Raw genomic sequence first — 22,675 nt, forward strand, 5'->3', positions numbered from 1 at the left:
ACTAGCTAAACAAAAGCCATGGGAGGACTTTGGCAAGACCATAAAAAATAAATATCAAGAAGGTGGTAACATATTCTGGAGGTTGTTGAAGAAGCTTAGAAATGGAGGAAAGAGTGCTGTAAAAGGAGTTAGAGATGAGAAAGGTGACCTGAAAACAGGAGAAAAAATATCGTTGAAGTATGGAGTAATTACTTCGAAAAATTGCTAAATGAAACAGGTAGTGACAGCACAGTGGTAAAAAACACACTCAACCGGCATACAGTCAGGAATACACATCCATACTTTAAGTAGAAAAAAACCATCAAAGGCTTGAAATGTGGAAAGGCAGCATGAGTAGATGATATTCGATCAGAAATTCTGAAGTATGGTGGTATAAAAGTCTTACAGTGGCTGAACTGCATAGTTCAGAAGTAATGGACAGAATGACGAATTCCTGATGATTGGAGTAGAGCTCTCATGGTACCCATATATAAACAGGGAAATAAAATTGAATGTGAGAATTACAAAAGGTATTTCCCTGCTGAGTGTTCCTGGCAAGAGCTATGCAAGTATACTTGAGAAACGGTTGGGAAGAATTGTGGAAGAAAAGCTTTGTGAAGATAAAGCTGGATTCAGGCCAAACAGAGGCTATCAGGATCAGATCTTCACTTTACGACAAATAGTTGAGAAATCATGGAAATATAAGAAAGATCTGTATTTAAGTTTTGTCAATCTAGAAAAGAGATATGACAAGGTGCCAAGAGAGAAGCTATTCAAATAAGCTACAGTTATATGGTGTCAATGGGGAATTATATCAAGAAATACTTTGTCTTTATTTGAGTTGTAAGTCAGCAGTTAGAATTGAAAGAAGTACAGGAAGATGGTTTGATGTTAAATCTGGTGTGAGGCAAGGATGTACATTATCCCCTCTATTATTCATTATCTATATGGATCACATTATGAAGCTAAGTGGTATTAAACATGATATCAAAATTGGAGATGTTAATGTCAGCTCTTTGCTTTATGCAGACGATGTCATACTTCTAAATAAATCTGCTACACGTCTGCTAGATTCCCTAACTAAATTGAATAACTGTTGTAATAGATATGGTATGAAGGTCAGCAATAAAAAGACAAAGACAATGAAAATAGGCTGAATCATTGAAAATGTCAACTGTGTTGTCAACATCCAGGAATGCGTTAGCAGAGCTAATCTCAGGTGGTATGGTCACCTGAACAGAATGGGCTAGGAAAGATTAGCAAAACAAGTGTTCTCTGCCAGGTTGGCAGGAAAATGATCCAGAGGAAGACCAAGATATAGGTAGATTGATACGGTACAAAGTGCCTTAGATGATAGAAATATAAGATCTGATAATGATGTTGGAGTCTTGACAAGTAACAGACTGATTTCGAGGAAAATTGTAGATAGGAAGTAAGTAATGAGGTAAATTTTTCATGAAGTACTATCATATCCTGTACACCCCTTGATGACACATGTCAGGAATTTGACGATGATGAGAGAATACTTTGGGAGAAAGTGAAAGATAGTGATTTTTTGGGAAGGAGAAGGATATGATGGGATAAGATCAAGGGTGGGAGTAACGGGATGTGAGCCGTTTCAACAGTACATCGTCTTCGGAGCTTATGGGGAAAGTAGAGGCTATGTCATGCTGGCTTGGTATTTTTGTCTTTGGGGTATCTTGGTGTATCTGAATTTTTATGTATGTATTATATGCCTGTGTGTAGGTTTGTGCTAGACTGTGAAGAAGAGACAGCCTGAGGGAAGAATTGTGATGAGTGTGTCTAGAAAAGGAAGAAAGTTGTTCTTTTTGATTTCGATGGTGAATTGGATACATTTGCTTTGTTTGTTCAGGTGGCTTAGGAATGTATTTAATGTTTTGCAGCCGTGGGGACAAATGGTGAAAATATCTTCAACATATCTGAGCCCGACTTTGGGCTTTAGGCTGGCTAAATCTAGAGCTCGTTGCTCAAAGTCTTCCATGTAAAAGTTAGCTATTAGGGGAAAGTGGTGAGCCATGGCCGTACCTTCTTTTTTGTAGATAAAAATTATTCTGCCATACAAAATACCCGGAGCAGAGCATGTGAGCAAAGACAGCCATGATATCGAGCTGAAATATGTTCTGTAAGAGAAGAATAGTATCACTGATTGGGACATTAGTGAAAAGGGCAGTTATGTCAAAGCTGACTAATAAATCTTCATCGTTGAGTGTGATGTTTCCAATTTTGTTGATGAAGTGTTGTGTATTTTTAATGTAGAAGGGGAGGTGAGCTACCAGCTCCTTGAGTGTGGCCACTAATTTATTGGCTAAGTGATAATTAGGACTGTCGATTCCTTCAACTATCGATTATAGTGGTGTGTTTGTTTTGTGTATTTTTGGCAGGCCATAAATTCTAAGAGCATGGGCACAATACAGTATTAGTTTTTATTTTTGGTTGTTTCTTCTGGCCACATGATTACCAGTTTAATTAATTCTGTTTTCTTTTTGATGTTTGTAGGGTTGTAGTTCACCATTTCGTACGTGTTGAGTCGGATACCAAATGGTTCATTTTTTCTAGTTATGCTATCTGATCGAGAACAATGATAGCATTACCTTTATCTGCTTCTGTAATCATGATGTCTTTGTTATTTTTTAAGGATTTAACAGCCAATTGTTCTGCTTTGTTTTTTCTTTTTGCTACACAAGCCAATATGTATATACATAAAAATTCATACCACCATCCAACACACAAAGTAGGAGTCATCAGCACCCTCAAACACAGAGTCCTAACAATTTGCTCTAATGAAGCTCTGAAGAATTTGAAATCATTAACCAAACATTTGTAAAAAATGGCTATAATAAAAAAACAGTTCACAGGATCCTCCATAGAAATGCCACTAAAAACAAAAAGGAGTATAAGAATGCCATAGCCTGCATTAGTGATATTTCAGAAAAAATAGATAGCACACTACTGAAATACAACATTAAGACTACCTTCAAACCCCTAACAAAATTAAGAAATTTACTTAGCTCTTCAAAGATCCTCTTCCATACCTGGCCCACCAAGGAATTTAAAAATTTCAATGTACCTGCAACCTACCTTACGTAGGGGAAACAGGATGCACCATCCCAATCAGAAAAGATGAACACAAACGACACATTAAATACCTCCACTATGGTTCATTCATTTCATATGGTGATTCAACGTCCGTGAGCCCCTTTTACGGGGAGGTACGGTACTACCTCAATCCCACCTATTTTTATCTGGGCTGGACCGGCATAGCTGACAATTCAGACCTATGGCTGGAGGGATTGTCTTGCGTATTCCTGACTGTATCCATGTGTGTTTACGGGGCTGGTTTGCCTGCTTGCATTATGAAAAACCCAAGATAAACCGGGGGGGGGGGAACCCTACTGTCCACACCCAAGACTAGCTAACTTAGTTATGGCTGAGGAAGATCCTTAAGTTCCTCATGTCATTGACGGGAATCGATTCTAGGACACTCCTTTCCCAGGCATATGGTTGCGAAGCGCATAGGCACTAGGCTAACCGTGCAGACATCACTATGGTAAAACAGGCCTATCAGACCACGCACTCCAAACATGCCACAGAATTGACTGGAAAGGCACTAAGTCCCTAGACTCTACCAAAACCTGGTTTGAAAGAAAATTCAAAGAAGCTTGTGAAAGCTGAAACATTATCCAATCATTCCAAGAATGTGGAGGACCCATCTGCAATCCATATAGCAACAAGAACAAGCCCAAACAAAAGATAATCTCAATACAAGACTACTAGAAATGTTTAATGTAGTTCCGTTTCTATGTTATTTTTATTTTTAAAAAAATTATTTTTTTTTAATTTGTTTTATTTTTTCTGAAAGAGGTCAGGCTAGGTTAAATGATTAACAAGCATTTAGATTCATCTCACTTTTGTATAGTGCAGTATCATGTAGCTTCTGTCCAACACAGGAATATTTCTCCTGATGATGACCTCAATACAGAGGTCGAAACGTCAAATGTAACTTTCCTAATGTTAAGTAAAGTAATTATTCTAACATGTGTGTTGTCTCCATAAATTCTTCACTATGAATGCTGACCACCATGTAAACCTAATAAAAGGAAAGAATTTTAGTACAATAGGTGGTTTATCATTAAAACTAGACGCTTTGTGTTCAAGTTATTCAGGAGTTTTCTGATTTCTTTTGAGTGTCATTGAAAGTAAAGGAAAATTAATGACATTTGAAATATATACAGTGGAACCTCGGTTGTCAAAATGACTCTCATCTCGAACAAATCGGTTCCCGAACATATTTTCCGGGAAAAAAAAAAAAGCACCAGTTTCCGAACAGAATCTCGGTTCCCGAACACTCAAACCGGAAACCACATGCTCCACAGGCTGAGATGTATGGCAGGATAGCATCAGTTACGCCACGGCCCCTGCTCAGTGCAGACACCTGTTCGAATTTTTGAACAGGTGTCTGCACTGTTCGGTGCCTTTTCTTGATTTTCTTTGTGTTTTGTTGCTTTTTTTAATAACTCATTATTAAATAAGTCACCATAGGGGCCAAAGAAGGATAGTGAAAGTAGCAAGGCGAAAAGAAAAGTTGTTAGAACCATGATAGAGGTCAAAAAAGAAATCATATCCTAAATTTAGTTTAATCCTTTATCGAAGTGTGAGCAAACAAAGTTTGCGCCTGAAAATATCTTCAGGACTGGGGTAAGGTAGTACAACGCCGGGCAACTCGTAGCAAAGGTGGACCAAGCTACCATTACTCCTATCTCAGTATCTCCCATAATGCAAAACACATCTCCTTGCAGATATGTATAATGTTATGCATTAAGGGAAGAGCCACTACTCAGACTAGTTTCGACCTTTATTGAGGTCTCTTCAGTGGGAGCCAGGCCCAGAAGTGTAGATAACAGGAATGGTGAAGTCATCTTTACCTATAGGAGTTGCCAAAAGGTGTACCACCTTTTTATTAAATTACTCTGGATTTAGAGAAAGATGTTGAAAGTTTATTTTTCACTTCGTTAGACTATAATAAATTTAGTTTAATCCTTTATCCAAGTGTGAGCAAACAAAGTTTGCACCTGAAAATATCTTCAGGACTGGGGTCAGGTAGTACAACACCGGGCAACTCGTAGCAAAGGTGGACCAAGCTAACATCACTCCTATCTCAGTATCTCCCATAATGCAAAACACATTTCCTTGTGGATATATATTTGCTTCCGCCATTGCTTCTGCCTGGTATCTCCACTTCTGGGCCTGGCTCCCACTGAAGAGACCTCAATAAAGGTCGAAACTAGTCTGGGTAGTGGCCCTTCCCTTAATGCATAACATTATACATATCTGCAAGGAGATGTGTTTTGCATTATGGGAGATACTGAGATAGGAGTGATGTTGGCTTGGTCCACCTTTGCTATGAGTTGCCCGGTGTTGTACTACCTTACCCAGTCCTGAAGATATTTTCAGGTGCAAACTTTGTTTGCTCACACTTGGATAAAGGATTAAACTAAATTTATTATTTATTATAGTCTAACCAAGTGAAAAATAAACTTTCAAGAAAGCATATCCAAACATGAAAATGGCGTTTGTGTCTCAGATCTTGCTATGTAGTTCGATATGGCAGAATCAATGATCTGTACAATACTCAAAAATAAAGAGGCGATCAATTTTAGTCTATATTTTATCATTTATTGTGTTTATTCTTTTTTGTAAGATTTTATGCATTTTCATTGTTTATGTATATGATTTTATGCATGAAGTACTGTTATAAAGGTTTAAATAAGCAATCATCTGGGGTTTTGGGAACGGATTAATCCGTTTACATTAATTCTTATGGGAAAATGGTTTCCATTTTCAAACAAAATCAGTTTCCGAACAGCATTTAGGAACGATTACCGTATATGTCGGCGTATAAGAAGACTCTCAAATACTACAGAAAACCCATTGAAATCATGGGTCGTCTTATATGGTGAGTATAAAAAGGAAAGTTTAATTTATTGGATGAACATTTAGGTAGTTACAATACATTGTTATATAAGAAAATGGGCAGTGTTTATAAACAAATCAGATTAATTTTAGTTACATAAATTTATTTAAAATATTACAATAGATGTAAGTCTTAAAAAACAAATAATAATTATTAACCTCAATTTTCATGTTAATTTTCTTCAACAGCTGTTGAAAATAGTTCTTCAGATTCATTATTTAAATGATCGTCATATGGATCCCAGTTTGAATCCAGTGAATTGATTTTGTTTTCATCGTCATCAGTGTCCAACAACAGATCATCATCCGTACCATCCATAAGATTAGAGATACCACACTTTTTAAATGATTTTATTACAGTCTCTACTTTTACTTTATTCCCTGCTTTGATCACAAAATTGCAAGACATAATCAAGTGATGCAGTGCGCATAGCTCCATTGTTTGTAAATGATTTTTTTACCAGTCAACATCCAATTATTCCACTCTTCTTGCATGGTTTATTCAAGCAGATAAATAGCAATTTTTGTGTTATTTTTTTCTAGAAGACTTGGAACTAGCACACTCTTACTACCTTTAGACTTCACTGTTTTATTACTTATCATATCAAAACTCATAGGAGTTTCATCCATATTTCCAATATTTGACAATAGAAATTTATGTTCTTGTCTCAACTGAATAATAAATTTATGGAAACATATCTTCTTTCTTCCTCCATTCTCTTACCATCTTCTCAGTTATGTCAAACTTTCTTGCAGCAGCACAGTTATTAGTTTGCTTTGCCATTACTTATCATATCAAAACTCATAGGAGTTTCATCCATATTTCCAATATTTGACAATAGAAATTTATGTTCTTGTCTCAACTGAATAATAAATTTATGGAAACATATCTTCTTTCTTCCTCCATTCTCTTACCATCTTCTCAGTTATGTTAAACTTTCTTGCAGCAGCACAGTTATTAGTTTGCTTTGCCATTTCAATTACCCTTATTTTAAATCGAGCTTCATACTTTCTTCGTTTTGTTGCTGGTTCCATGATTTTAAATGATAACAATTTTAATAATCCTAAAATTTAAAAAAAATGCAAAATTAATAATTAATTCAAATTGGGGAATCACTTTTAATTAGGGTAATTTGCGTAAATACTAAATCTATGCTATGCAAAAAAATAACGGATATGTAGATATAAAAATAACGGTATTCACAACAATACTTAACGGATATAACAGCGATATAATACAATACCTTTGTTGTATTAATACCGTTGCATTAATACAACAAAGAAGAAATTGGGGGTCATCTTATACAACCGACATAAGCTTAAAACCTAAAAGTAGCCTAAAATTTAGGCTTCATCTTATATGCTGGTCATCCTATACACCAATATGTGTAAATAATTTTTTTTTTACCTTGGGAATAATGTATATTAGGGTTAACAAGTAATTTTATAAACTTGGTTATTTTACTCCTAATCTTAAGCAAGCAAACAGTTAAGTTTGCACCTGAAACATACTTCAAGTCTAAAGGTGGTGCAACACCAGGGAAACTCACTGTAAAGGTGGGTAAAGCTCTGATCACTATTCTTAGTATTTCCCATAATGTAAAGCATATCTCACTAAGAGGTGTATACTGCAATACATTATGGGTGGGGTTACTACCCAGACTGGTTTCAACCTTTTTTGAGGTCTCCTTAGTGAGTAGCTAGACCCTAAATACCAAGGTTTTAGTAATACAGAGCCTTATTAACTTTACCTATGCAAGTTGCTAAAAGGTGTTTTTATTTTGAATAATCTCTGGAGGAGATATAGATGTAAATAAATTTTTTTACCTTGGGAATAATTTTTTTTATCCTGGTATTGCACCACCTTTAGACTTGAACTACGTTTCAGGTGCAAACTTAACTGTTTGCTTACTTGGGATTAGGAATAAAATAACCAAGTTTATAAAATTACTTGGTAACCCTAATATATATATATATATATATATATATAAAATTACTTGGTAACCCTAATATATGTGTGTATATATATATATATATGGTATGTTCGACAACCAAGGTTCCACTGTATTCAGAAAACATTTGCTCTCAATAAACCAATTATTAGCATTTATTAAAATCATAAACCCGGGGCAGAGCTGACTACTACCGGGTGCGTCCCCAGGTGGCGGATCGGGGAACAGCCTTCAGATATGGAGGCTAGCTGCGATATAAGCAGAGCAATCTGGCGAATAAGCAGCTGTGGACCAACAGCGACTGAGCTATCAGGGCGTGGGGGAGCAGAAGTGGCAACTCTGTTTCACTTAAAACCTTACAAAGCCCAATGACAACTCGGCGACATGGCAAATACTGCTGCTTAAATAAGCACCTGCTGGGGTAACTGTCCCTGACATTGGGAAGCAGCACTGTCAGTACTGACACAAGGTTGAAGCCAAATGATGACGGAAAAGCTTGTGATCAGAGATTTGAAAATGGCAATATGATTATATTGTGTACGTCTGTAATACTGCAGAGCAGAAAGCAAACGGAGAAACTACTGCTCTACCTTATCTCCAGAACAACCACCATGGCGAGCAAACCCTTACAATTGGCCCCAAGTTCCCGGCGTCCCTTAAATGGGACAGGGGTGCGAAGAATCTCTAGGCTCAAAATGGTGTCCACTTTTAAAATTGCAACTTGGAATGTCAGAACTCGGTATGAAGCTGGCAAATTAAGAAATGCCACAAGATAAATGAAGAGGCTGGGCATCCGGATTTTGGGAATTTGCAAGACAAGATGGCCAGGATCTGGAAAGTGTCAACAAGATAATACGACAATGTATTACTCTGGGAATGATGAGAACAAACATCGACATGGAGTAGCTGTAATAGTAGATGAAGAAATCAATAGATCAGTAATAAATTGGATTCCATTTTCTGAAAGGTTAATGCTGTTACAACTTAAGGGAAACCCCATTAACATAAATATCATCCAAGCTTATGCACCCACAGCTGACAAAAGTGAAGATGTTGAAGAGTTTTATGAACACCTAAAAGAGATTAAAAACCTAACAAAGAAACATGATATAAACATAGTGATGGGTGACTTCAATGCAAAAGTGGGAAGAGGGGGGTGATGAAGAAATTGTTGGCGAACATGGCTTAGGCACCAGAAACGAGAGAGGAGATCGCCTAGTCCAGTTCTGTCAGGAAGAAGATCTAACAATAGCAAATACCTGGTTTAAACTTCCACCTAGAAGACTGTACACTTGGAAATCGCCTCAAGATAACCAACATAACATATGTCAGAAATCAAATTGATTATATACTGATAAATAAAAGATTCCACAGTAGTATAAAGAGTGCAAAGACTTATCCTGGAGCAGATATCTCATCAGACCACAATCCCATAGTTGCAGAAGTACGTCTTAGATTAAAATCAGCTAAAAAATCACAAAAGAAGAAAAAGAAAATTGATGTAGAAAAACTGAAAGATCTGAACATAAATAAAAGTGCCAAGACACAGCTTAACCTGCGATTACAACAGATTAACATAGAAGAAAATAAAAGTGTGGAATCTCTTTGGAATAGCTTAAAGAATGCCATTGTAACAACAAGTATTGAAGAAGGGTTATGTGAATAATATAAAACAACAGGAATGGATGACAGATGAGATTCTTTCTCTTATTGATACAAGAAGAATGTACAAAAACAAAGACCTTGCCAGGTATACAGAAACACATAACATCATCAAGAAAAAAATAAAAGAAGCCAAGGAAAACTGGATGAAAAATTTATGTACTGAAATTGAACTGCTTCAGAAGAAACATGATAATTTCAATCTGTATAAGAAAATCAATGAAATTTCTGGAAACCTGAGGAAAAAGCAAATAATGTCTCTAAGAGACGAAAATGGAAAAATAGTTCTAGAAGAAGAGAATAAAGCACACATTTGGATAAAATATGTAACAGAACTTTTCAATGATACTAGACAGAAGCCTATAAATATAAAAGATAACATTCAAGGACCAGCAATCATGAAATGCGAAATAGAGAATGCTATGCGAACAAGTAAAACAGGAAAAGCCAGCGGACCAGATGGCGTGCAAACAGAATTTTTAAAATTAATAGAACCATATAACATCAAACTTCTTGAAAAACTATTTAATAAAATATATGAAAGTGATGAATTTCCATCAGATTGGCTCAAATCTACATTTATCACTGTCCCAAAGAAACCCAAAGCAAATTCCTGTGGTGACTTCCGACTTATTAGTCTAATGAGCCAAACATTAAAAATATTTTTGAAAGTAATTCAGAATCGTATTTATAGAAAAAGTGAAGAAACTCTAAGTGAAACACAATTCGGCTTTCGGAATGGTTTTGGTACTAGAGAGGCCCTTTTCTGTACCCAAATATTGATACAAAACTGCATAGAAAAACAGAAATCTGTCTTTATGTGTTTCATAGATTTTGAAAAAGCATTTGACAAAGTCAGACACACTAACTTAATAGAAGTCCTTCAACAAATAAGGCTAGACGAACAAGACATAAGACTAATAACAAATCTGTATTGGAATCAGTCAGCTACCGTTCAATTAGACAACATTACCACCAGTGATATTAACATCAAAAGAGGAGTGAGATAAGGATGTGTGCTGTCACCACTCCTGTTCAACATATATGCAGAGGTAATCTTTAAAAAAGTATCGGAAGAATGTTCAGAGGGAATCACAATAAATGGAAAGATTGTTAACAACCTTCGATATGCAGATGACACCGTGCTAATTGCAGATAATATTATAAGTTTTAAAAGAGGTAAACCGTGAGTAGACATAACTATACATAAAAATATAACGGAAAAACTCACGTAGAAAAATTATTTAATGGTATAATTTTCGCCCGTGTGTCACAGGCATCTTCAGTACAATTAGGCACAAAAATTAAACATTAACTGACAATTCCAAAAAGCGCCACCTAAGTAGCTGGTGTAAGATAACTAAAAAGGTCAATAACTTTCCTAAAAAAAAAAAAAAAAAAAAAAAAAAAATTAATACAATAAAAAGTTAGGAAAGATTAGCTGATTTGTAAAGTACTATCTCCCATAAAGGGGACAGACGTAAGCCGTCGGATCTGTTTAAGTTAGGAGAATGAAGTAGAGTTTCACATGCTTCTTTATAAAGGCGTTCCATGAGAAACTGACTTTTGTGAAGAACTCTTGTCTTTTTCCAATGAACTCTGTGTCTAGTGAAGATGGCATGTTCTGCAAGTCCAGACTTTTCAGGTTTAAAGTATTCAATATAAGATTGGTGTTCTTCTAGCCGAATGGAGGCAGATCTTCCCGTTTGTCCGAAATAACATAATCCACAAGAGCACGGAATCTGGTAGACACCTGGATGATTGAGATGTGGAAGCTTGTCCTTTGGAGAAGCGAGAAAGGTGGAGATTTTTCTAAAAGGTCGAAAGGCAACAAAAATATTCAGTGGTTTTAAAATTTTTGCTATACGTTCACTGATGCCTTGTATATAAGGGATGGTAATGCGCGTTATTTCCTCTGTGTTTGAAGAGGGAGACATATTAAATCTACTCAAAGTTCTTTTAATGAAGCAATTCTTATAGCCATTAGATAGAAAGGAAGAAGTTATATATCGTATTTCTTTCTGTAAAAGATCGTCTGTAGAACAAAAGGAGTGGGCCCGATGAACCAGTGTTTTAATTTTAGCCTTTTTAGATCTTCTAATTCTTCGCCAACCAGATGGTAACCTACATTTCTCAGTTTATAGAAAGAAGACTCATACAGGCCATTATATCCATGCGGAATCTCATCACCATCCCAGTCAAAAGGCAGGAACTATTAAAACACTGGTTCATCGGGCCCACTCCTTTTGTTCTACAGACGATCTTTTACAGAAAGAAATACGATATATAACTTCTTCCTTTCTATCTAATGGCTATAAGAATTGCTTCATTAAAAGAACTTTGAGTAGATTTAATATGTCTCCCTCTTCAAACACAGAGGAAATAACGCGCATTACCATCCCTTATATACAAGGCATCAGTGAACGTATAGCAAAAATTTTAAAACCACTGAATATTTTTGTTGCCTTTCGACCTTTTAGAAAAATCTCCACCTTTCTCGCTTCTCCAAAGGACAAGCTTCCACATCTCAATCATCCAGGTGTCTACCAGATTCCGTGCTCTTGTGGATTATGTTATTTCGGACAAACGGGAAGATCTGCCTCCATTCGGCTAGAAGAACACCAATCTTATATTGAATACTTTAAACCTGAAAAGTCTGGACTTGCAGAACATGCCATCTTCACTAGACACAGAGTTCATTGGAAAAAGACAAGAGTTCTTCACAAAAGTCAGTTTCTCATGGAACGCCTTTATAAAGAAGCATGTGAAACTCTACTTCATTCTCCTAACTTAAACAGATCCGACGGCTTACGTCTGTCCCCTTTATGGGAGATAGTACTTTACAAATCAGCTAATCTTTCCTAACTTTTTATTGTATTAATTTTTTTTTTTTTTTTTTTTTTTTTTTTTAGGAAAGTTATTGACCTTTTTAGTTATCTTACACCAGCTACTTAGGTGGCGCTTTTTGGAATTGTCAGTTAATGTTTAATTTTTGTGCCTAATTGTACTGAAGATGCCTGTGACACACGGGCGAAAATTATACCATTAAATAATTTTTCTACGTGAGTTTTTCCGTTATATTTTTATGTATAGATAATATTATGGATCTCTAAAAACTCATTGACAGAGTATACATAGAAAGCCAAAGAATGGGAATAAATATAAACATCAACAAGACAAAATACATGATCATCAGCAAACATCCAGCCTCATCAATGAAACTGACACTCAATGGGAAAAATATTGATCAAGTGTCAAGATATAAATATCTTGGTTGCTGGCTTAATGAACGGTGGTATCCAGAAATAGATATAAAGACAAGGATTGAAGTTGCACGGCAGTCCTTCATGAAAATGAGAACACTATTCTGCAATAAAGACCTAAACATGGAAGTCAGATGCCGAATGCTGAAATGCTACGTGTGGTCTATTCTGCTCTATGGAGTTGAAACATGGACATTGAAGGCGACAACCATCAAGAAAATCGAAGCCTTTGAGATGTGGCTATACAGAAGTACGCTAAAGATATCATGGACAGAAAAAATTACCAATGAAGATGTCTAAAAATCCATTGGCAAAGCTAAACATCTTGTACAAATAATCAAGAAGCGAAAAACATCATATCTTGGCCACATCATGAGAAACAGCAAATACCAACTTCTACAAACTATTTTGATAGGAAGAAATGGTGGCAAAGGAACTAAAGGAAGAAAAAGAATATCATGGTTTGACAACATCAAGACGCGGACAGGAAAGAGCAGTGCACAACTGCTCAGATTAGCACAAGAGCGCAGTTTGTTCGCCAAGATGGTCGCTGACCTTCGATAGAAGATAGCACAATAAGAAGAAGAAAATCGTAAAATTGAAGAACAGTTTTAAATTGATCTATGAATATTCACAAGTATATTTACCTTTCTCAACCAAAAGAGTGGCTTCTTCGGGCATTAGTTGAAGGGGCAAGCCTAAGAATTTCACCTGATATGGCTTCCGTGAAAGGGAACCTATCAGTGTTCCAACAATACGATGTTTCATTCGAAGCTCAAATATATCTATAAAAATTACATATAGTTAAGAAATCATGAATATTTCAAAGTTAAAATCAAAAACTCAATAAAATCAGTTAAAATATTAACTGAATAAAGAAATGATTGTAATTAATTACCAAAAATTATAGTTATCCCATGTAGGCATGGATGTTTGTGATTGTCTTCACCTTCATACATTCATTCACCCAAGTATAGATACACTCTCCCAATATGGACTGGGTCACCATGGGAGTAGTAGACCCAAAACCTCCCTTAATGGGAGAGGCCTTCACCCTGCAGTGGGTAGAAAAATAGGCTGTTCATCATCATCATTATTCTAATAATTTTGACAAATGTCTCACGCATCTTTTATTAGAAGGAATATGATGATCAAGTGCTTTGGATTTGATTCTAGAATCAGAGGATCTGATCATAACAGATATGCAGAAGTATCAAGGAGAAAGGTCTAAGTTCTCTGGAATTATAAGGAAGTGACTATAATAATGCCTGCCTGGTTGGCCGAGTGGTTAGCGTATCTCTCTCTAGCCAAAAGGATGTGGGTTCGAATCCCACTATAGGCATGGATGTTTGTGATTATCTGTGAAAATACTAGTGGTGGTGATGTGAAGTAGATGGTGTTGATGTAGTTGCAGTTCGTTGTAATTGGTGAAGACAGCTGTAAAGAGTAGGTGCCCTCCCTCGATGAGTCTTTGGACTCCCTGGAGGTATCACATAATAATAATCTTAGAAATCTGCTAGAAGCAGTCCAATGGATGAAAGAATTGAAAGGGAAAAATATCAGCAATGCATGACAGGTAGTGAAGGAATATTTATCAATGGCATTCTTCAAGTGAAAAAGATAACATGATGTGGTGTAAAGCAGAAATGGATAATTAATGAAATCAAACAGAAACTGCAGATGAAAAGAAAGTTATGTAAAAAAAAAAAAAACGTATAAAGAGAGGTAGAAAACAGCTGCATGAGGAATATAAGACTAAAGCAAGGAAAGTGACTAGTATAGCGAGGAAAACAAAAATGGAATGAGGGAAGATAAGCACTACATTTCATGGAAAATCCTACAAAATTCTTTCATTATGTGTCCGGTAAGAGAAATGATTGTGGATGAATGATGAATAGAATAGAGATGGGGAATCGAGTAACAATGCAGAGATAACATGGCAGAGTTGTACAATTTATGTAGCTGTAGAATATATCCTTGGTGAGGATATATTGTTGGAGATGGAGGAATTATTAAAAGAACACGTAAGAGCACAGTAATAACTTTTAATTAACAAAGGTACAGATATTTCATACTAAAACTAATCGTACATCTTCAGTGTCACACAAACAGCTATAGGAATGGAATACAAGTAACGAACATTCGGTGGATCACCTATTAAAATACAACTGTTGCTGTGTGCTAGGAAATGATGGAAAATAATAATTAATCTTTAAGATAATTGGTTTTTTTTATTGATTACATAAAATAAAAGTCTCCCAGATCATCGAGAGAGAGAGAGAGAGAGAGAGAGACAATCATTTCGATTTAAATTCGGTCGATGTAAAATAGCTTCACACGATGTAAAAAAGGCGTTCATACTGTGTTGTGCTAGACCAGACTTCTGATGAGTCTTTGGACTCCCTGGAGGTATCACATAATAATAATCTTAGAAATCTGCTAGAAGCAGTCCAATGGATGAAAGAATTGAAAGGGAAAAATATCAGCAATGCATGACAGGTAGTGAAGGAATATTTATCAATGGCATTCTTCAAGTGAAAAAGATAACATGATGTGGTGTAAAGCAGAAATGGATAATTAATGAAATCAAACAGAAACTGCAGATGAAAAGAAAGTTATGTAAAAAAAAAAAAAACGTATAAAGAGAGGTAGAAAACAGCTGCATGAGGAATATAAGACTAAAGCAAGGAAAGTGACTAGTATAGCGAGGAAAACAAAAATGGAATGAGGGAAGATAAGCACTACATTTCATGGAAAATCCTACAAAATTCTTTCATTATGTGTCCGGTAAGAGAAATGATTGTGGATGAATGATGAATAGAATAGAGATGGGGAATCGAGTAACAATGCAGAGATAACATGGCAGAGTTGTACAATTTATGTAGCTGTAGAATATATCCTTGGTGAGGATATATTGTTGGAGATGGAGGAATTATTAAAAGAACACGTAAGAGCACAGTAATAACTTTTAATTAACAAAGGTACAGATATTTCATACTAAAACTAATCGTACATCTTCAGTGTCACACAAACAGCTATAGGAATGGAATACAAGTAACGAACATTCGGTGGATCACCTATTAAAATACAACTGTTGCTGTGTGCTAGGAAATGATGGAAAATAATAATTAATCTTTAAGATAATTGGTTTTTTTTATTGATTACATAAAATAAAAGTCTCCCAGATCATCGAGAGAGAGAGAGAGAGAGAGAGAGACAATCATTTCGATTTAAATTCGGTCGATGTAAAATAGCTTCACACGATGTAAAAAAGGCGTTCATACTGTGTTGTGCTAGACCAGACTTCTGAGGTTTGTTGTATTCAATATAATATTAATGTTCTTTAATTTTTTTTTTCCACAGAACGGCCAGTTTGTCCAAAATAAGAAACATCACATTCACATGGTATTTGGTAAACGCCAGCCAAAGATAGAGATGACAGTTTATCTTTTGTAGACAGCAATAAAGAGGAAATTTTGTTGATAGGAACATACGTGGGAATCAATTGGTACTTTTTCAAAATTCTACTTATAGGTTCTGAGATTCCTGGAATGTAAGGGATTGAAACTCTGCGTACTGTTGAAGAACCCTTAGGTATTGGAACATAATATTCAATTATCTGTTGGATTTGATTCAGGTTGTAATTATTTGATTCCATCAAATCCAACAGATAATTGAATCTTATGTTCCTATGTTCATGTATGTTCCTATCAACAAAATTTTCTCTTTATTGCCTTCTACAAAGGATAAACTGTCATCTCTATCTTTGGCTGGCAATTACCAAATACCATGTGAATGCGATGTTTCTTATTTTGGACAAACTGGCCGTTCTGTGGAAAAAAGAATTAAAGAACATCAATATTATATTGAATACAACAAATCTCAGAAGTCTGGTCTAGTACAACACAGTATTAACACTACTCATAATATCCAGTGGGATAAAGCTATTCTCTTTCATAGATGCAGGTTTAAATATGAACGCCTTTTTAAAGAAAGTTGTGAAGCTGTTTTACACCGACCAAATTTAAATCGAAATGATTGTCTCTCTCTCTCGAAGATCTGGGAGACTTATTTTATGTAATCAATAAAAAACCAATTATCTTAAAGATTAATTATTATTTTCTATCATTTCCTAGCACGCAGCAACAATTGTATTTTAATAGGTCATCCACCAAATGTTGTTGTTATTATTATTATTATTTGACACCTCCAGGGAGTCCAAAGACTCATCGAGGGAGAGTGTGCCAACAGCATCGAACAATTGGTCCCCTTCCAACGACTAGCCACGCTCAAACTTACTTAACTGAGCCATTAGTAGCAGAGGCTCTACCAATCAACCAACCTTTGCCGGCATTAATGTTCGTTACTTGTATTCCATTCCTATAACTGTGAGTGACGCTGAAGATGTACTATTAGTTTTAGTATGAAATATCTGTACCTTTATTAATTAAAAGTTATTACTGTGATCTTACGTGTTCTTTTAATAATTATACTATGCCACAGGTACCTCTAAAATTAAAAAAATAGGAGATGGAGGAAATAAGAGATCAAATTCTGGGAATGATGTGGAAGACACTGATTTGTAGAAGTAAGGAGATTCTGGTTCCACAGCATAATTCCTTGAATAGACCACATATGGACTACTCTGCACAGATTTGGTCACCTGGTTTATCATATCACCCTCTTCCCCCTATCCACTAGACTCTGTAAATTGCATTGTTTCAACCTTTCTTCATAAAGAATTACAAACTGATAAGGAGTTGCTATAGGATTAACATTGAAGAGGCTTTTCATAAAATGGTGGGAGATCAGGGAAGAACAAGAGGTCATCTCTGGAAGCTGTATAAGGAGGGTATCAGAAGCAGGTTTTTTGCATGGAGAGTTGTGAATGATTGGAATGCATTGCCTGAAAGTGTGGTGTCTGCAGAGAATTTGAATGTGTTTAAGGCAAGGTATGATGAGCTGTGTGTATGATAAAGGGAACCTCCTAGATAAGTCTGACTCTATGGCTCTTAGGATAATAATAATATCAATCATCTTAAACTTCATATCCATGCTATTTCAATGAATGAATATCAATGGTATTGCAATTTTAATCAGTACTTTGCACCTATGGCAACCCTTGAAGTGTATACACATCGTGATGGGTTGTTAATGATTGCTTTATTAGGATTTTATTGCTGGAGGGATGAGGAGGGTTGAAGGTTTAGAAGTACATGATGAGAATATATTATGAATACTAAGTTCTCAGAAGTCAATATGGCAATGGGACTGGATAAGATTTCACTAAGTAGTTTAAAAATAAGTGCTACGGAACTTGCAGTTCCAATGAGCTCACTGCTGAATGAAAGTTCAGCTACTGGGAAAGTGCCCAAGGAGTGAAAGGAGGTAAGATACTGTAACTGCATAAGGGTGGTGACAAAATAGAGGTGTTAAACTATAAATCAGTTTGTATTTCTTTTGCACTTGTTAAGATGTTTGGAGAAATTAGATCATATTCAAAATTGTGGAGATGAGGATATCTGTGCAAATCAGTCGACTTGTTAAGGGGAACTCCTGTTTCAATTATTTGCCTGCCTTTTATAACAAAGTAATGAGAGTAATGAACATGGAAAAGGCATATATTGCCTCTTTTTTTTTTTCTTTGCAAAGACATTTAACAGGGTTCCACATGACAAGTTAATATTTAAGTTACAACATATTGTGTTAGATATCAGATTATAACACACACACATATATTCACACATCATGTAGTCAGCCTTTCACAATAGTAGACTTTGTTGGCCTGTTCCATTTTCATATGCCTACAGTGAATCTTCTGTGATGTATCTCATAACATCATAGTCCTATGATGAAAATAATAAGTTAATGATCTGTTTATTGTACAGGAATAACAAAAATCAAGGATTACTATATACATATAGTGGACAACAAACAAATAACCTTCCATTTGGATGAATCATATGATAAACTCTCCATCAATTAATGGGTTTATTTTCTTGTTACCAAAATAATCCACTGAAGTAAATATTTACTTCAGTTTTTTATGAGAACAGGTTGAAGATTTGTGGGTTGCAGAAACTAGTTGATAGGCAGAAAAGGGGAGATATGATTGAGACATTCAAATTGCTAAAGGGATTCTACAGGATTAATTCAGAAGATATGTTTGAGATCAAGACTGGTGGTGGGAGAACTAGGGGGACACCTATGGAAGCTGGGCAAGAGTGTGGTTAGCAGGGGTGGTAGAGCTGGGTTCTTTACTTTTAGAGTGGTAAATGAGTGGAATAAGCTGCCAGAGTCTGTTGTGGGTGTTATGACAGTGAGCGAGTTCAAGGCAAGGTATGATAGATATGAGAATGTCGTATAGTTGTGTGGACATGATGTTTAGGGGCCTCCATCGATGAGTCTAAGGACTCCCTGGAGTCGCCCGAAATAATAATAATAATAATTACACCAGTACATTTTCATACACAGTTACAGTCATCTATCTGCCTGTTACGAAATACAGGCCTGGCCTCTTCCAGTCTCATGCTCTCTTTAGGGATCTTCCTCTATTTCTTTTTTCATTTGGTATATATTTTAGTATTATTATTCTTTTTTTCTTTCTTTCTTTTTTTTTTTTTTTTGGTAATCTGTTAAGTGATATTTTATTCATATGATAAATCAATTTCTTTCTCTAATTATCTACTGTTGTGTGGTTGGTTCTTATTGTAGTTATTGTAAAATTTCATTTTTTCTTTTCTTACCCAGTTTAACCTGCTTTCATCTCAAAAATTTAACTAAAATACTGAATATTCATCATCATCAAATTCCTGCCATGTACCCTCAAGGGGTGTACAGGATATGATAGTACTCATGAAAAAAATTACATCATTATTAATTTCCTATCTACAATTTTCCTCCAAATCAGTCTGTTACTTGTCAAGACTCCAACATTATCAGATCTTATATTTCTATCGTCTAAAGCATTTTGTACAGTATCAATCCACCTATATCTTGGTCTTCCTCTGGGTCGTTTTGCTGCCAACCTGGCAGAGAACACTTGTTTTGCTAATCTTTCCTCGCCCATTCTGTTTAAGTGACCATACTACCTAAGATTAGCTCTGCTAACGCATTCCTGGATGCTGACAATGTCAAGTTCTTTCCTAATATCCTCGTTTTTAATATGATATTGCCATTGATGCCATCTGTTCATGCCTATAATCTTTCTCAGGACTCTCATATCTGCGGTCTCTAGTCTTTGGTCAAGTGTTTTACTTCTGACCCAGCTCTCAGTTCCACAAGTTAAAACTGGTTTGAACACTGTCTTGTACACAGCTAATTTAGTGTTCCGACTGATTTCTCTCTTATTCCATATGAATTTATTCAATTGACGTCCCACCATACCAGCTTTGCTGATTCTGTTGTCTATTTCTATATTTAATTTACCATCCTCAGTAAAAATCGTGCCTAAATAGCTGAAATGTTTTACTTGTTCCACAGGTTCTCCATTCACAACACAGTTGACATTTTCAATGATTCTGCCTATTTTCATTGTCTTTGTCTTTTTATTGCTGACCTTCATACCATATCTATTACAACAGCAATTGAATTTAGTCAGAGAATCTTGCAGACTTCTAGTGGATTTATTTAGAAGTATAACATCATCCGCATAAAGCAAAGAGCTGACATTAACATCTCCAATTTTGATATCAGGGTTAATACCACTTTCCATCATAACGTGATCCATATAGATAATGAATAACAGAGGGGATAATGTACATCCTTGTCTCACATCAGATTTAACATTAAAAAATCTACCGGTACTTCCTTCAATTCTAACTGCTGACTTACAACTCAAATAAAGATTAAGTATTGCTTGATATAATGCCCCATTGACACCATATAACTGCAGCGTATTGAATAGCTTCTCTCTTGGCACCTTGTCATATGCCTTTTCCAAATCGACAAAACTTAAATACAGATCTTTGTTATATTCCCATGCTTTCTCGACTATTTGTCGTAAAGTGAAGATCTGATCTTGACAGCCTCTATATGGCCTGAATCCAGCTTGTTCTTCACCAAGCTTTTCTTCCACAATTCTTCTCAACCGTTTCTCAAGTATACTTGCATAGATCTTGCCAGGAACACTCAGTAGGGAAATACCTCTGTAATTCTCACATTCAGTTTTATTTCCTTTTTTATATATGGGTACTATGAGAGCTCTACTCCAATCATCGGGAATTCGTCCCTCTGTCCAGGCTTTCTGAACTATGCAGTGCAGCCACTGTAAGACTTTTATACCACCATACTTCAGCATTTCTGGTCGAATATCATCTACTCCTGCTGCCTTTTCACATTTCAAACCTTTGATGGCTTTTTCTACTTCAAGTATGGATATGTATTCCTGACTGCATGCATGGTCAGTGTTTTTTATCACTGTGCTGTCATCACTACTTGTTTCATTTAGCAGTTTTTCAAAGTAATTACTCCATACTTCAAGGATATCTTTTTCTACCATTTTCATGTCACCTTTATCATCTCTAACTCCTTTTACAGCACTCTTTCCTCCATTCCTAAGCTTCTTCAACAACCTCCAGAATATTTTGCCACCTTCATGATATTTATTTTCTATATTCTTGCCAAAGTCCTCCCATGACTTTTGTTTAGCTAGTTTTACACAGTGTTTAGCTTTCTTACATTTGTCTCTGTATTCTGTAAGAGTAAATGCTGACTTCTTTGCCAGGAACTTTTGATATGCTTTCTTCTTTTCCTTCACTGCCTCTTTAACTTCCTGTGTCCACCACGGAGTTCTGATTTTTTTATCCTTGCACACAACCTCACCACATGCCTCTCTGGCAGAATCAATCATTGTTTTCTTCAGAGTTTGCCACTGAATCTCCAAGGTTTGATTCCTGTTCTCAAACTCTTTCATTTTCTTTTCAATAATCTTTCTGTATTTTAGTCTACAGTTCACATCTGAGAGCTGCTCAACTTTTATTCGCTTTAAAACTTTCTTACATGTTATTCTTTTCAATATGAAATTCAATTTTATCCTGCTCAAGACTAAATAGTGATCACTTCCAATTTCAAATCCTTTGTGCACTCTGGTGTCCTGCACCAGGGAGAAAACATCACTATCAACAATAACATAGTCAATGAGACACTTCTCTAAATAGTACTGCCTCCTTAAAACTATTAAAAACTTACAAATTAGCTAAAAGAAAATGCCATAGAGGAAAAACCTGACGTGATAGAGAAAAACGGGTTTGATATTTGAAATCAGTGCACCCAAATTAGTAAAAAAACAAGTCTCATATAAAAGTCAGCAAAAATTGTGTTGGACTGTGTTATTATTCAGGCCTCCATGGAGTCAAGAGACTCACCGTGGGAGGTCCTTCCTAAGAACATAAAGTTTGTCAAGACTCATCGAGGGAGGTCCCCCCTAAGAAACACAAAGTCTATCATACCACTCCTTAAACTCATCGACCATTGTTAGATCTTGAATGATGGTTCTATCAAGAATAGAACTGCACCATTCAAGATTTAACAAGAACAACAATATCAAGCAAAAGCACACTTGTATTCTTGGCAAAACAGACATAATATGTGAAAATGCAGATGTCAACTTTGATTACGAAGAGAATTAAAATTCGTGGAAGGCGCTCGAATTTCGCGTTCCCCGAAGAGTGATCCTCGTTCAGCAATGAGGTGACAGCAAATACGAAAGCATCATAGACAAGCTTGGAGTACGGAAGAGGGCGCTATAGAAGAGTTTAAAAAAACTCACAGGGCTCGACTCTCTCTCTCTTGGTTCCTACTACATTTCTGGTTTTGGTTCCTGTGGTG

General features: G+C 35.9%; 1 protein-coding gene across 7 annotated transcripts in view; it reads right to left on the bottom strand.

Annotated features, from left to right (window-relative positions):
• LOC150107050 (tRNA-splicing endonuclease subunit Sen34-like) overlaps positions 1-22,675 on the bottom strand; it is a 225,015-nt gene that overhangs the window by 193,110 nt on the left and 9,230 nt on the right. For 6 of the 7 annotated variants that reach the window (XR_016548379.1, XM_090393418.1, XM_090393416.1 and 3 more), the window contains exon 2: positions 13,495-13,632. The exons of the other annotated variant lie outside the window; for it this stretch is intronic. Coding sequence is in view for 5 of the 6 variants with exons in the window: in XM_090393418.1 (XP_090249544.1) it covers positions 13,495-13,632 (138 nt within the window). In the remaining variant the exon portion in view is untranslated. The remainder of the gene's footprint in view (positions 1-13,494; positions 13,633-22,675) is intronic. 7 annotated transcript variants of the gene reach the window in all.

The sequence above is a fragment of the Typopeltis vanoorti genome, chromosome 5, assembly GCF_054136105.1.
Source record: "Typopeltis vanoorti isolate ZY-2024b chromosome 5, IOZ_Tvanoo_1.0, whole genome shotgun sequence".
NCBI lineage: Eukaryota > Metazoa > Arthropoda > Arachnida > Uropygi > Thelyphonidae > Typopeltis > Typopeltis vanoorti.